The sequence below is a fragment of the Chrysochloris asiatica genome, unplaced genomic scaffold (genome assembly GCF_000296735.1).
Source record: "Chrysochloris asiatica unplaced genomic scaffold, ChrAsi1.0 scaffold00319, whole genome shotgun sequence".
Lineage (NCBI taxonomy): Eukaryota > Metazoa > Chordata > Mammalia > Afrosoricida > Chrysochloridae > Chrysochloris > Chrysochloris asiatica.
Genome location: NW_006408837.1, coordinates 890,523 through 906,098, shown reverse-complemented (window position 1 = coordinate 906,098; position 15,576 = coordinate 890,523). Strand labels below are relative to the sequence as shown.

General features: G+C 48.5%; 1 protein-coding gene across 2 annotated transcripts in view; it reads left to right on the top strand.

The window, feature by feature from the left end:
• The first annotated feature begins 5,670 nt into the window (after nucleotides 1-5,670).
• AFAP1 (actin filament associated protein 1) overlaps nucleotides 5,671-15,576 on the top strand; it is a 99,430-nt gene continuing 89,524 nt past the window's right edge. For both annotated transcript variants that reach the window (XM_006875306.1, XM_006875305.1), the window contains exons 1-2: nucleotides 5,671-5,797; nucleotides 15,406-15,503. In XM_006875306.1, coding sequence (XP_006875368.1) covers nucleotides 5,671-5,797; nucleotides 15,406-15,503 — 225 coding nt within the window. The remainder of the gene's footprint in view (nucleotides 5,798-15,405; nucleotides 15,504-15,576) is intronic.

Below are 15,576 nucleotides of genomic sequence, written 5' to 3'. Positions count from 1 at the left end.
CACGCAAACCTCCCGCTGTTCCCTCACCGTGACAGTGCCCCACGCAAACCTCCCAGCTGTTCCCTCACGTGACAGTGCCCCACGCAAACCTCCCGCTGTTCCCTCACCGTGACAGTGCCCCACGCAAACCTCCCAGCTGTTTCCTCACCGTGACAGTGCCCCACGCAAACCTCCCCGCTCCCTCCAGCTGGCCGAGTGGCATCGCTATACATAGGGTGGCCATGCACAGGAGGGGGCTGGACAGGCAGTAGCAACAATCGTTTTAGTTCAGGTTTTGTGTTAGATCTGGAGACACCATTGGAAAGGAGAATGTTGGGGATGTGAGGATTTCTGGAAAGCAGGCTGGTTTTTGGAATGGCCTTGGCCATGGTTCAGGGACGGTTTCTCAGTGGAAGCCTTAAATCTTGGACAGGGGACCTCATTGAACGAGATGACACTGGGTTCTATGGAAACGGTTCTGCAGTGTCCTTCCATCACAAAGGGTCGAACTAGTTCCCCAAACTCTGGCTGGAGTCAGCGTGGGGTGTCAGTGTGCCTGGGAACTCCCAGAATGCACCAGGCAGCGCCAGGGGCAGGGCATCCACAACTCAGACTTCTCCTCGAGGGGCTAAGGGTTTTATTTCTCATTGCTTCTGTCAATGGGATCTTCTCTTTCATTACATTGTATATTATTTGATATAAAATCCACAGACAGAAGAAAGCAGTCATTTTCCCAGAGCCTGCTACATCACTAGATGTTTGATGGCTTGCACTTTACTACTGGGTGTTCTGGGGGCTCCTTCATCTCACTTGTCCACAAATATTCTTTCATTGTTTCTTTTCCATCCCTAAGTTTCTGGTCTTTGTCTCTTTTCTAATTGTAATACAGTGTTACAAGGAATGGGAGGAAAGGGGTCTCCTTTCTTGGGGATGTCCTCTGTCTGTCTGCTTTATGAAGGTATCCTACTGCCTACGAACAGTATTGATGCATAGTGACCCTGTAGGGAAACTGCTCCTTTGGGTTTCTGAGGTTCTTAATCTTATGGGAGCAGGCAGCATCATCTTTCTCCTAAGGAGCGGTGGGTGGGTTCCAACGGCTGACCTTGTGGTTTACATTCCAGTGCTTAGTCCTCTGCATCACCAGGACTCAATTGAAATTAGTTAATGCTTTTTATCATGTTATGAAAGCATCTGTCAATCCCATTTTTCAACTTTAAAAAAAAACTATTAGCCTGGAAAGGGTATTTACTGAATTCTTCCCAAGGTCTTTTTTTAAAAAAAAAAAAAAAGAATCCTGTTTGGAGCCAATCATATGACCTTTTAAACTATGTATGATGGTGGGTTATAGGACTGAATTGCCTAATGTTGACCCATCCTTGAATACCTCCCATTTGTTCATGGTGTGTTGATTTCTGAGTGCTAATATTTTATTTAGGATTTCTGCATAAGTATTTACACATAGGAGTCCTAGTGTGGCACTGTAGGATAAGCAATGGACTGCAAGGTTGGTTTGAATCATAAGGTTGGTGGTTCAAACTCACCAGGCGCTCCTTGGAAACTCTATGCGGGGTCACTATGAGTCAGAACCAATTCAGAGACCCTTAGCAACATAAACAACAAATGGCAATTTACACCTAAGGTTGGTTTTGTTGAATTTTCTTTTGTGTGTGTTCTAACTTTATCAGATTTCTGTATCACTTTTATCTCTGTCTCAAAACACACACACACACAAGGAAGACTTTGTAGACTTTCTGTTATCTCCTCTGGAGAAATTGATGTGGTCTTTGTTTTCCACATTTGGTAGGATTTCCTGATGAAAACTTTTGGACTTGATATATGTAAATAATTTTGTGTGTGTCAGGGTAATTCATTGATAAGTTTCATTGCATCGTCTATGCAAATTGGTCTGTGTAAATATTTCAAAAAACCGTTTTTGGCAAATTGTACTATTTCTACAAGAGTAGAGGGATTTTCAAAATAATCTTTCTGGACTTTTCTTGCTTGTGGGACTTTGTGGGACTTGCTTGCTTGTGGGACACCTTACAGTTTTAATAAGATGAACGGAGCCCCGAATGGTGTATGTGGCTAAGCGTTCACCTAGTCACAGAACAGTTGGCACTTTTGAACCCACCCAGAAGTGCCTCAGAAGAAAGACCTGGCTGTCTGCTTCCAGAAAAGCGGCTACTGAAAACCTCACGGAGCACAGTCTGACTCTGACACACACGGGGTCGCTGTGGGTCAATGGTAACTGGTTTGGTCATATGTTAGGACCCAATGAGATGGTGTTGTTGTGAAGTGCCGTCAAGTCTGTTCCAACTCACAGCAACCCTGTATAGGGCTTCCAGGGAGCAGCTGGTGGGTTTGAACCGCTGACCTTATGATTGGCAGTTCAGTACTTACTCACACCAGGACTCCAAATGAGGTAAGACGGGAAGCGTTTCATACATTAGAAAACAACTAGTTGGCTGTTCTCTCTGGCCAGTATTCGGCGCTCTGCGACCTCAGTTTCCACCTATAAAATGGGAGAGTAGGACTGACGGTCTTTGAATTCTAAGACTAGTTTATGTTTATGTTTTTAATGTAAGAGCTAGTGGAGGCCTGGTGTGGAGCTGTGGGTTAATGCGCTGGACTGCAAAGTCAGTTTGAACTGCAAGGTCGGCGGTTCAAGTTCACCAGCCGCTCCTCGGCACCCCAGATAGATACATGGTCGCTGTGGGTCAGAACTGACCGGATGGCACTTCAGAACAGTAGCAATATAGTGATAGAAGGACTTTGTAGGGTGTAATCAGGAGCTAATCTGTTTGTGCTGAGCACGCTCTTCCTTCCACCATGAACAAAGCTTGTTGTGAAGTGCCGTTAAATCGGTTCCGACCCATAGTGACCCTGTATAGGGCTTCCAAGGAGCAGCTGCTGGGTTTGAACCATGGACCTTGTGGTTTGCAGTCCAGTGCTCATCCTACAGGAAGGTCAGTATTCTGATTGCTGTTGTTGTTAAGTGCCGTCGAGTCAATTCTGACCCATAGTGACCCTGTATAGGGTTTCCGTGGAGCTGCTGGTGAACTTGAACTACCGACCTTACAGTTCAAATGACTTTGCAGTCTGATGCATAAACAATTAAAAAACAAAACCCAGTTGTGATTCAGTGACCTCACAATCATGACTCCCTGTGTGCGTCTGAGTCCAACTGTCCACCGTAGATTTTCATCGCTGATTTTTCAGAAGAAGGCTGCCAGACCTTTCTTTTGAGGAACGAGTCTCTGGGTGGACTTGAACCGCCAACCTTTCCGCCAGAAGCTGAGTCTGTTTGCCATTTGCGCCACCAGGGGTTCTGGTAGTAACCCGAGGGGCATTAGGATCCTACAGACTGGGTGCTGACTGGTACCCTGAACTTTGACAATAGCCTTAGGCAAAAACTTGACCCACCTGGCTCCCAATTTCTCACCTGTAAAACGGTGGGAAGGATGCCCATCCTGGAGGGTTGGTGTGGACCCATCACTGAGCGTACCGCCAGGCTCCTTGTTGTTGTTAAGTGCCGTCGAGTCGGTTCCGACCCATAGCGACCCTGTACAGGGTTTCCGAGGAAGGTACTTAATGGTTCAGGGGTAGGATTCTCGCCTTCTGTGAGAGAGACCAGGGTTCGATTCTCAGTGAGTACACCTTCTGTATAACCACCACTGTGTGTCAGGGGAGGCTGTGACTTGCTGTGATGTTGAGGAGATTTCAACGGAGCTTCTACGTCAAAACACACTAGGAAGAAAGGCCTGGAGAACTCCTTCGGAAGATCAGCCAATGAAAACATTCCATCACAACAAAGCAATCCACAGCTGATGGGACGGTGCAGGACCAAGCTGAGCTAGGTCAGGTTGTGCATGAGTTAAGTGCTGACTTGCCAATACCCAACAACAACAGTGGTGAAGACTACTTCAGCCTTGTGGGCTTCCTAAAGGGGCTTGGGGTCCATCCAGAGGGACACAGACCATATGATTAGACATTTGGACGCGGCCGTGCCCTGCAGTTTTGTGGTGATCTTTAGCCAAGGCAACAAAGCCCAAGGAGGAGAGGACTACAGAGCAAGGCAGCTCCGACCCCTTCTGCGTGTCTGTACCGATGATTTAACTGTGCAAACATGCTCAGAGTTGTCCCGGGATGGGGCCTGTGCTTCCGAGGCAGGGCGCTGGGGGCCAGCTTTCTGCGAACGTGTGGTTGAAACCCTCACCTCCTTCTTAGGAGCCCTGGTGATGCTGCTGGATAAGCAGTGGACTGCTAACCACACACACAGTCAGCAGTTCAAACCCACTGGGTTCTCCGTAGGAGAAAGAGGAGGCTTTCTGCTACTGCAGCCTCAGAACCCTATGTAGGGCCACCGTGCACTGAGGCCACCTCCATACCTGTGGGTCATCCTCCCGATGACCCAGAATGATGATGTGGTGTAGGGTCGCAGCCCTTTGTGGCAGCCTGGCTTTGGAGTGGCCTAGGCTGTGACTTTTTTTTTTAAGTTCTTGTGAATTGAGTGATAGTTTACATGGGAAAACATCGGTTTCCATGTTTTTTTTCATCACAATGATTACAATCCCCTCCGTGTATCATCATTCAACAGCATTTGCTTCGATTCCCTCTGTTTGGTTTTTGTTTTTCTTCCTGGGTGTACACAAAAGCACTTAGGAATTGAAACAACCAAAGGGCCCATTCTGCAAGCTTGCCCCCTGGCTGCCAGCTCACGGCCTTTCTTTTTCCATGAATCTAGAGTCCTCATCTGCTCCCTCTCTCCATGTCTTCATCTGTGCCTCCATCTCTGGTGTCGCTGCTTCTCTAGATGTTGTTGTTGTTGTTAAGTGCTATTGAGTCAGCACCAACTCATAGGGACCCTGTATAGGGTTTCCAAGGAGCAGCTGGTGAGCTTGAACCACCAACCTTGCAGTCCAGCACACTGCTTCTCTGGATTGTTGTTATGTGTCGTGGAGTCAGTTCTGACCTACAGCGACCCTATACAGGGTTTCCAAGGCTGTAAATCTTTACAGGAGCAGAAAGCCTCATCTTTCTCCCGCAGAACAGCTGGTAGTTTCGAACTGCTGACCCTGAGGTTCGCAGCCCGATTCGTAATCACTACGCTACCAGAGCTCCTTAATTTAACATTAAGGCAAGGTTTGTCTAATATCATGGATGTATTCTCTGGATAGGTCCCACATTCCGCTCATTCGGCCATGACTTTTGCTGCCTCCATGCAGAAGAGAGGGAGCTGTCTACACATGTCTACAAGATATGTGAATCCTCTAGTTGACCTGGTCAGCAGGCTTGTTTTCCACCTTCTTCTTGTCATAAGTTGGCAGCCTGCCTCCTGCGGCGGTGTGCCCAGCAGAATGAGGTGCTCTCTAGTCATGGACTGCAGATCTGGCTATTGTCATACACATGGTTTCACTGGCTGGTTGTCACAAGGTGATTGCCAGACCTTTCTTCCTGCCCGTCTTAGCCTGGACGCTCCACTGAGAGCTGCTCAGCGTCCACGGGAACGCATCAGCCTCTGGTGCAGACTCCTGAGTAGAAAGCAAGAGTTCTGCCACGGACCCCCAGGGCCCTCACCCCTACTGTTGGGATACTACATCCAGTGCTTGGAGTTAAAGTGAACTTTCGTGTCTTGGCATGTCATAATCTGTGGGCTGGATACTAACCCTTGTTGTCTCCTTTGCTCCAGCAATGGAAGAGTTAATCGTAGAGCTCCGGCTCTTTCTGGATCTGCTAGACCACGAGCACCTGACGCCCACCGTCCGGGAGAAGAAGACTGTGATTGCTAACATTCTCCTGAGGGTCCAGTCCTCCAAGGGTGGGTATTGTCCTCTGGCCTGGTCTTCTCCCCGTCTCGTCTCACTTCTGGGCCGTCTTTAAATCGCTTATTTTGTAAACTTTAGACTGTGGATTGATGGGTAAAGGTGACGGAGCCTCCGTTTCCCAACGATCCCCACAGTGTGACATCACTTTCTCTCTGTGCTTCCTGTCTCCATTCCTCCTTCTCTCCAATCCCTTCTTGAACTTTATCCCGGGGGAAATGCTGTCTTCTGACCTGAAATGGGTGATGTTCTAAGGTGTTGGTGTTCCCCTTACAGACCTGTCTGTTGTGTGGCTGAGGCACGGAGCTGAGTTTAGTTCCAGGCCTGAAGGGTGACGAAGGGTCACAGTCCCTCGGGGATCCCACCCGTTGTTAAGTGCTGTCGAGTTGGTTCTGACTCACAGCAAACCTGTATAGGGCTTCCAAGGGGCGGCTAATGACTTTGAACCGCTGACCTTGTGGTTCAAACCGACCTTGCGGTTCAGTGCCTAACCAGATCTGGTCTTTTTGTGCCTTCAAGTTTTGTTTTATTATTTTTTTGAAAAGATGCAAGTTTTCACAGTGCTGCCAGAAGGAGCTGCTCTTACCAGTTAGGGTGTTGGGGATCATCCCAAAGTTCAGGTTCCGGCTGACAGCTCTGGGCCGACCTGCTGGCGAGTCCTTCCTCCACACCCAGTGCCCCGCAGAGAACATCTGGGACTGAGGCGTCTGGGGGCAATGGCGTTGCCCAGGAGACTTGCAGGTGCGATTGTTGTTGTTGGGTGCAGCGAGTGAGTTCTGATTCACAGAGACCCCGTGTGACAGACCAGAACTGCCCCTTTGGGCTCTCTGGGCAGTCAGATCTACAGAAGCAGATTGCCAGGACTTTCTCCCGCTCAGCAGCGGTGTGAGAATCTCTGTCCTTTCTGTTAGCAGCCCAGCCCTAAGCAACTGTGCTCTTCCTGTAGGGCATAAACCAAACCCTACCTACAGCTACTGCCAGCAAGTCCCCTCCAGCCCACAGCGACCCTGTAGAGCTGACTTCTGGGTTTGCAAAGACACAGACAGCCTCATCTTTCTCCCGCAGAGCAGCTGGCATCAAACTGCCAGTCTTAAGTTAGCAGCCGGGTGCTTAGTCCACTGCACCACTAGGCTCCCTCTGTAGGCCATGTTGTTGTTATGTGCCGTTGGGTTAGTTCCAACTCCGAGTCTATAAATCTCTTCAGAAACAGAAAACCTCACCTTTCTCCTGAGGAGCATCTGGTGGATTTGAACTGCTGAGCTTGCGAGTAGCAGCCCAGTGTGTAACCCGCTGCGGCACCAGGGTCTTACTTCAGGGCATAGCTAGAGGAGCAAACAAAAGTCAAATCCACGGCCATCCGGTTGATTCCGACTCTGGGCTGTCTGCTGTGCGTCAGCTTAGAACTGTGCTCCAGTTCCTGACTCTAGTCCTCATGGAAAAGGAGCTTTGGTAGCGTAGTGAGTTATGTGCAGGGCTGCTGAACACAAGGTCAGCAGTTCAAGTCCACCAGCCGTTTCTCAGGACAAAGATGAGGCTTTCTGCACCTATAAAGATTTGCAGCCTCGGAGACCCTATTCTGGGTCTCTATGAGTCCAAATCAACTCCAGAGCACCCAGCCACCATCCTTACAAAAGTAGATCTCCAAGCCTTTCGTCTTCAGCACCTTTGAGTGGATTTGAACCGTCAACCTCTTAGTTAGCAGCTGAACCTCCAAACCATTTGTACCTGGGGTCTCCAGGCCACTCTGCAAGCTGGTCAGATGTGTGAGACCCAAAAGTGGGGTCTCGTACAAGTTACGCCCCTCCGCACCCCACCCTCCCAAACCACCAGTATCTCCCTGAATAAGAAAGGGTGAGGGAGGTGAGTCTGGTTCAGGCTCCAATCCTGAAGGAGATGATGTCAGATATTTCAAAGCCTTGCCTGATACCTTGTAAATGCTGTGGATATTTAGGACTGCCTTTATCAATACAAAGAACCATGGTTGCCTAGTGGGTTATGCAAGATCAGAAGTTCAAATCCACCATTCGCTCCACAGGAGAAAAACAACAGGTTTTCTGCTCCTGTAAAGATTTGCAGACTCAGAAACCTACACAGTGCTGCTATGAGTCAAAATCAACTCGATGACAGCGGGTTTGTGTTTATTTTTATCTGGACTCCTGGAGTGGCACTATATAATCAGCACTGGACTGCGAACCACCAGGTAGGTAGTTCAAATCCATCAGCTGCTCCTCTGAAACCCTGTATAGGACCACTATAAGTCGGAACTAACTTGACGGCACTTAACCACCACGAGGAATCCTTTCCAGTCTGTAAATGACTTTTTCTGTCTGTTCCAGACTCCTGCTCTCAGCGGAGCAGAGGTTGGCTTTTTGCTTTGCTTTTCTTTGTGGGGAAGATTGTAATTACAAATTCATATCCCTTTTTGTTTTTTTGAAGTTGTCAAGGATTTCATTTTACTTGGATCCATAATGAACACTCATGGAAGTAACAGCCAAGAAATCAAGGGGTGTATTGCATTGGGCAAATCTGCAAAAGACCTCTTTGTAAAATTTTTATTGTGAACTGAGTGATAGTTTATAAGGAAGAACATCTGCTTTACACCATCATTTCATTGCAATGATTACAATCTCCTCCGTGCGTCGTCATTCAAAAGGATTTGCTTCCATTCCCTGTGTTGTTGTTTTTTTGGGGTGGGGGGAGATGTACACAGAAACACTCAGGCATATATAATAATTTAAACCGCCAAAGGGCACTTTCTGCCAGCCTGCCTCCTGGCTGTCAGCACTCAGTCCCTCTCTTCCCATGAATCAAGAGTCCTCAGCTGCTCCCTTTCTCCATGTCCCCATCTCTGCCGCCATCTCTGGTGTTGCTGTCTCTCTGGATAAGGTCTCTCATTCCACTTGTGCTCTTCTCCTCTACTTCTAGAATGTAAGATTAACTGCTCCCTCATTTTTGTTACAAAACTTCTACCTTTACAGTTGTGACAGTCGCAATTGGTTATGATAACAATTACTCACTATTGAATCATAAGAATCTTATCCCCATCTCTTTTAACCAGACCCATGTAGAGAAGATGAAAACTATTCAGTGGGGACTCCATCTTCCCTCACACAGTCTTAAACTAAATTCCCTTTTGAAACCTTGTAAGCCAGTCACTTCATGCCTTTATCGCCCCCTCATTTTAGGTAGCCGATGTCTAAGTTGCCCATCCCTATCTACCCTGTGTACAGAGGGGATAGCATTGATATTTGATGTGAAGACTCCTTCCCTTGCTGTTGGTAGTTTTAGATATTACATCCATCAGTACAGGTCAAGTTCATCAAATTGTAGCAATTTACACTTGTTTCCTTTATCAAAAAAAATTTTTTTTTTTTTTTTTACCTTCCTCTCATCAAGTTCTGATTATCAAGCCATCGAGGCCAGGTCAAATGGGTGCTGTCTGCGAGTTTGGGTGTTCTTGTGCATCTCCTCTCACTTTACGTCAGCTGGATGCTTCACTCTCAGCTCTGTCCCTCTGTGGCTATGTCCTTGTCCATGGACTCAAGTGTCCTCAGGTCTCACCACACTTTGGACCAACCATCCCATCCTCTTCTCTATCTCATCTCCAGGTCAACAGGAGTCAATGGACTGTGGTTGAACTCAGCCCATTTCTTCATTGCTGCCTTTCCCCCTCTTCCACTCACCAATAGATCAATGTGGTCACCAGCAAGCTTACATGTCTGCTCTGTTTCTGTGTTCCCTTTGAGTTTCAGTCTTAGAGGGGGGTCAAATTCATATCCCTTTCATACAAATTCTCAGTTCAAACCCAGCAGCTGCTCCTCAGAAACCCTACACAGGATCACTGAATTGGAACCGAATCGACAGCACTCAGCAGCGACAATACAGACTTTGCTTACTTTGGTGACAGTTTTGGTATAGTGTGCTCTCTAAGACTTTATTCATTGTCACCAAACTTCCATCTATGTTGTCACCAGTAGGAGCCTTGGTGGCCCAGCGTGTAAAGCACCCCACTGCTAACCAGAGGTCAGTGGTTCCAAGTCACCAACAGCTCTGTGGGAGAAAGGTATGGCCTTGTGTCTCCCTTAGGGTGACAGACTCGGAAGCGACCCAGGGCAGTCCCGCTCCATCCCGTGGGGTCACCGTGAGCCAGAATCGATGGGACGGCGATGAGTTTGGTTAGGGTCTCTGTCACCTCGAATTTCTCACCATCATTTCCGTTGCTTTAACATCTATGAGGCGTCCTTTTTTCCATTCTTGATGTTGATGTTTTTCGCTTTTATCTTTTGCTTGTATTCTGAACATTTTTCAGATTATATTATGAGAGTCTGTCAGTTATTCACCCTTTAACTTTAAAAATCTGTATCTGGACGCAGCGTACGCTTTGATTCCACTCCATTTACATTTCTCCTCATTTCACTGTTTTTTCACAAGCATCGTTGTTATTGTCGTAAAACCAGGTAACCCAACACTTCCCAGTTCAGCACCCTTCATGTGTACAATTCATCGACCACGTTGGGCCCTGATTTCTGCTGTCAAATCTTCCATCTCCAGAAACAGAAATTCAACGCTGCCTCAACAGTGTTCTCAGTTCCCCTCCATCCTGTCCCTGGCAACCACACTTTTGCCTCTTCCGGATATCTCATATTTGTTGTTGTTATTAAATGCTGTCAAGTCGGTTCCGACCCATAGCGACCCTGTATAGGGTTTCTGAGGAGTGGCTGGTGATCTTGAACCGCCAACCTCTTTGCTGTTCAAACAGACTCTGCAGTTCAGCGCATTAACCCACAGTGCCACACCAGGACTCCGAATACCTCCCATATGTATGGTTATATATTGTCTGTCCTTTTGTGATGCATGGAGTTCACACACTGCAGTTTCTGACCCCACTGTGTCTTAATGAAGGATCCCTGGTAGCACTATGAGTTAGACAAGGGGCTGCAAACCTCAAGGTTGGTGGTTCAAACCCACCAGCTGCCCGTTCTTCAGGAGAAAGATGAAGCGGTTTATCCTGTAAAGATTTACAGTCTCGGTAACTGCACTGCCCTGTCGGGTCGTGATGGGCTTGGGGGCTTTGCTGCCTCACCTCTACTGCTGCTGCTCTCCTGGACTTCCTCTCCCTTCACCTGGTGAGTTCCCTCGGGGCAGTCTCCTCCGTGCTGCAGGCTGGAAGTCACCAGGTCTCTCTTCAGGTGCCTCACTTGCCTTGGTGTCACCACTGATTGATTAGTTTTGGCTTCAGACACACCTCCTCTTATGTATTGTGCTTTGCAGCTGCCGAGTGTGCTACAAACAGAAGGTTCCCGGCAGCCCCGCGTCCAACGAGTCTGTCGGCGCCATTGTCTGAACAGCATCTGCTCACTTGGCATCTCTGCATCGACATATTTAAAATGTTGCTCATACCATTATTGCTATGTCATGGACCACCAAGCCCACCGAGGTGATTCTGACTCTTAGCAGCCCTATGGAGTGTTTCCGAGACTATAAATCTTTAAGGGAGCAGATAGCTTCATCGTTCTCCTATAGAGTGGCTGGTGGGTTTGAACCTCTGTCCTTGCAGTTAGAAGTCCAATGCCTAAGCCACAGTGCTACCAGGCTCCTTTAGTTGGCGACAGTACCATGTAAGCATGATGTTTCCATGCACTGAGAAATCCAGAGCTTCATGTGGCTTTATCGTCTTCTTTGCTTTATTGTGGTGGCCTACAACAGAACCCACTATGTCTCCGAGGTCTACCTGTATGTATATTTTGGAGGCAGAACTTCCGGTGGCTCTTGTCTTTTGTTTTCAGCTGTCTGCCAACGTTCTCTGCCTTGCAGCTTCTAGACGTCAAGAAGTAGGACTTAATGAGCCCTGGTGGAGCAATGATTAAGCGCTCGCCTGCGAACCAAAAGGTTCACATTTCAAAACCCACCCAGAGGCTCTGCAGGGAAAAAACCCTGAAGATGTGTTCCCATAAAGATATCAGCCTAGGAAACGTTATGTGAGGGGTACACTCTCTCACGTGGGGCGTACACTCTCATGTGGGACGTACACTCTCTCACGTGGGGCGTACACTCTCATGTGGGACGTACACTCTCTCACGTGGGGCGTACACTCTCATGTGGGATGTACACTCTCTCACGTGGGGCGTACACTCTCATGTGGGACGTACACTCTCTCACGTGGGACGTACACTCTCACATGGGGCTGTTGTGAGTTGTAGTCAACCCCACAGTGCACCATTGTGTAGACTCCATGCCTCTCTGCTCCCGAGTCGCTCCAGCAACTGTACCACACGTGGATGGCTATAACAAACAGCATTGTGTTCTCTCATCGTTCGGGAGACCAGACGTCTGCATTCGGGCACCAGCTCTCAGAAGGCTTTCTCCCTTTGTGGGTTCACAGCTGAGGAAGGTCCCGGTCTCCTTGCAGCATCTGTGAGGTTACCATCCCTTGGACATTTCCGTATGTCTTGGCACCAGTCTTCCTGGGGTTGAGAAGGTGCCCAGCACGGGCATCTGGATCTTTTGTCTGGTGGTTGCAAGCCCCTCTCATCTGCTCATTTGTCTCCTCTCTCTTCTATCTCAAAACAGGGCAGCACCTCATCCTGCAGGTTACAGCCTGCCTCAGTCACATCACTATCATTGATGTGAAGTGCCGTCGAGTCGGCTCCGACCCACAGCGACCCTGGATAGGGTTTCTGAGGAGCAGCTGGTGAGCTTGAACTACCAGCCTTGCCATTCAAACGGCTTTGCAGTCCGGCGCATTAACCCACAGCGCCACCCCAGGACTCCATTACAACATAGAGTAATTGCATCCAATCCCAACATGGAAGACAATGACATTGTGTTCGGCTGGGTTTTCTAGACACACAAAACCAGTGAAAGTGATATATGTATAGATAGAAATTAAAGTTGCTATCAGGGAAATGGCTCACAATTGTAGACTCCCAGGTCCCCAGTGGAACAAAGAAAGCACACTTGGCTTGCTTGTCCATTTATAGTGGGAGGAGGCCACACCCCCAAGGAAGCATCCTTTCAACTGATTGGCTGCTCATAGCCAATCATCATAGAGCTAACTATGCCTATATCAGGTCTCACATGGGGATAACCACATCACTGCCAAACCTCTGGGAATCCTGGCCCAGCCAAGTGGACATCTGTTTGGGGAGGTGGGGGGAGGGGCACAATACAATCCAAGACAGCCCATGACGTAAAATTTAAGGAAGTTTCCCAGCTCTCTCCAGGTCGTTACAGAGTCTGTCCGCAGGGAAGCCTGAGTCTGCTCTTGTCCACCTTTGCTGGCATACTGCTGACCACACTTTGTGACCAACAGTGGTGTGTCTGTTGGTCCTTCTGCTCTATGTTTGCCCTGGTAGACCTGAGCCCCCATCAGGCACGCCCATCGCAGAATCTGCCTGGCTGCTAAGAGAACAGTTAATAACTAAGGATGTTCAGGACAGCACCTGCTCCCTGTGGCCAGGAGAAGACCAACCTGAGCAGAGAGAGGGCTTAGCTGCTTGCCTTTCGTTTGTTTTTGCTGTTGTTTTAGGTGCCGTTCAGTCAGTTCTGACTCTATTCACAACTGAACAAAACACTGTCCGATCTCTCTCCATCCTCATAATCCACTTGAGCCCATCGCTGCTGCCACTGTGACAATCCATCTCGTTGGGGGTCTTCTTCTTTTACACATACCCTCTACCTTACCCAACATTATGTCCTTCTCCAGTGATTGGTCCCTCCTGATAATATGTCCTAAGTATGAGAGACAAAAGTGTGGTCATCCTGGCTTCTAAGGAGCACTCTGGCTGTACTTCTTCCAACACAGATTTGTTTGTTCTTCTGGCAGTCCGTGGTACTTTTTTAAGCATGATGAAAATATACTCTGCACAAAATACATATACACAGCAAAACACACATCAATTCAACAATTTCCACCTGTCCAGTTCAGTCACATGCTCACACTTTTCAAGTAGCGCAGCCGTTCTCGCTGTCCTTTCCACATTGCCCCACCACCTCGTACAGGGACTCCCTGCCTCTTTCCTCCCTCTTGTAACCACTGATACTTTCAAGTTTTTCTATATCTTTGCTTATAAAGACTGGGCTACTCTCTGCAAAGTTGACTGTTCAAACTGACCAGCTGCTCCAAAGGAGAGAGATAAGGCTCCCATAAAGATTTACAGCCTCAGAAACCCTACATAAGGTCACTATGAGTCGTGGTGTGGTGCTGTGGGTTAATGCGCTGGACTGCAAGGTTAGCTTGAACTGCAAGGTCAGCAGTTCAAGCTCACCAGCCACTCCTTGGAAACCCTATGCAGGGTGGCCAAGAGTCAGAACGACTTGATGAAATAGACTTGGAGGCATCAGGCGGTTTATATATTTACTTAAGAAGTCCCAGTTGTGCAACGGTTAAGTGCTCAACTGCTTACTGAAAGGTCTGTGGTTCGAGCCCACCAGCGGCTCCTCAGGAGAAAGACGTAGTGATCTGCTTACATAGAGATTTGTTTCTATTTTGTTTGGTGCAGTTGAATCCATTTCGACTCAGCAGTCTTACATATTAGGGGACAATGGAATTAAATGATGACTGACTTTTCTCTATGAGCTTTTCGAAGCCCCCCACGTACTGCGTCATCCTCACAATCATCGCTAGGCTTCACGTACTGCGTCATCCTCACAATCATCGCTAGGCTTCTAGCCCATGTTGCAACCACTGCGTGAATCCATCTTATTGAGGGTCTTCCTCTTTCCCTCTGACCCTCTGTTTTAGCTGAAAAGATTCAAGTACAGGAAACCCCAAGGGCAGTTCTACTGTGTCACACAGGGTCACACTGAGCCAGCGTCAACGCAACAGCACATTCTGGTGGGTCTCACTCTTTCCCAGCCACTCCGAAGATTTAAAGCCTCAGAAACCGTATAAATGGTTGCTCTGAGTCAGAACCTAAACAATGCACATAACAACAGTGTGACTGAGTCAGGAGTCCTGGTGTGGTACTGTAGGATGAGCACTGGGCTGTTAACTGCAAGGTCAGCAGTTCAAGCTCACCAGCTGCTCCTCTGAAACCATATACAGGGTCCTTTTGAGTTGGAACCAACTCGACGGCACTTAACAACAGCTGGGCTCCAGAGTCTTGATGCGGTACTGTAGGATAAACACTGTACCACTAAGTGCAAGGTCAGTGGTTCAAGCTCACCAGCTGCTCCTTGGAAACCCTATACCAGGTCACTAAGAGCCAGAAACAATTCAACAGCACTTAACAACAACAGCTTGGCTTAGGAGTCCTGGTGTGGTGCAGTAGGATAAGCACTGGGCCATTAACTAGAAGGTCAGTTCACACCCACCACCTGCTCCTCTGAAACCCCATACAGGGTCCATGTGAGTCAGAACCAACTCGACGGTGCTAAACCACAACTTGGCTCAGTGTGGCACTTGCAGGGCTCTCCCACGCTGTGCTTACTTGTCTTGAGAGGCAGTGGGACCCTGGGAAGAGTGTTGCCCAGGAGCCAGGACCAATCTTGTAGCCGCTGGTGTCTGTTACCTGTGGAGAGCCATTGTGAAGGAAGGAGTATCTGCTCCCAGCACCCCCTCCTCCCTCCTCATTTCCGTCTGCTGTTTGCTTACTTCTTACAGGTTTTGAAGGCAAAGATCATGCTCAGAAACAGGAGACCACCAACAGCCTGCCGGCCCCTCCTCAGCTGCCCCTGCCGGATATCCCTCAGCCCTGGCTGGTGAGTCCCCCCAGGAGCATTGGAGCGGGGAGCCCCGGTGTCCTGCAGTTACAGGGAGTGTGATGGACCCACA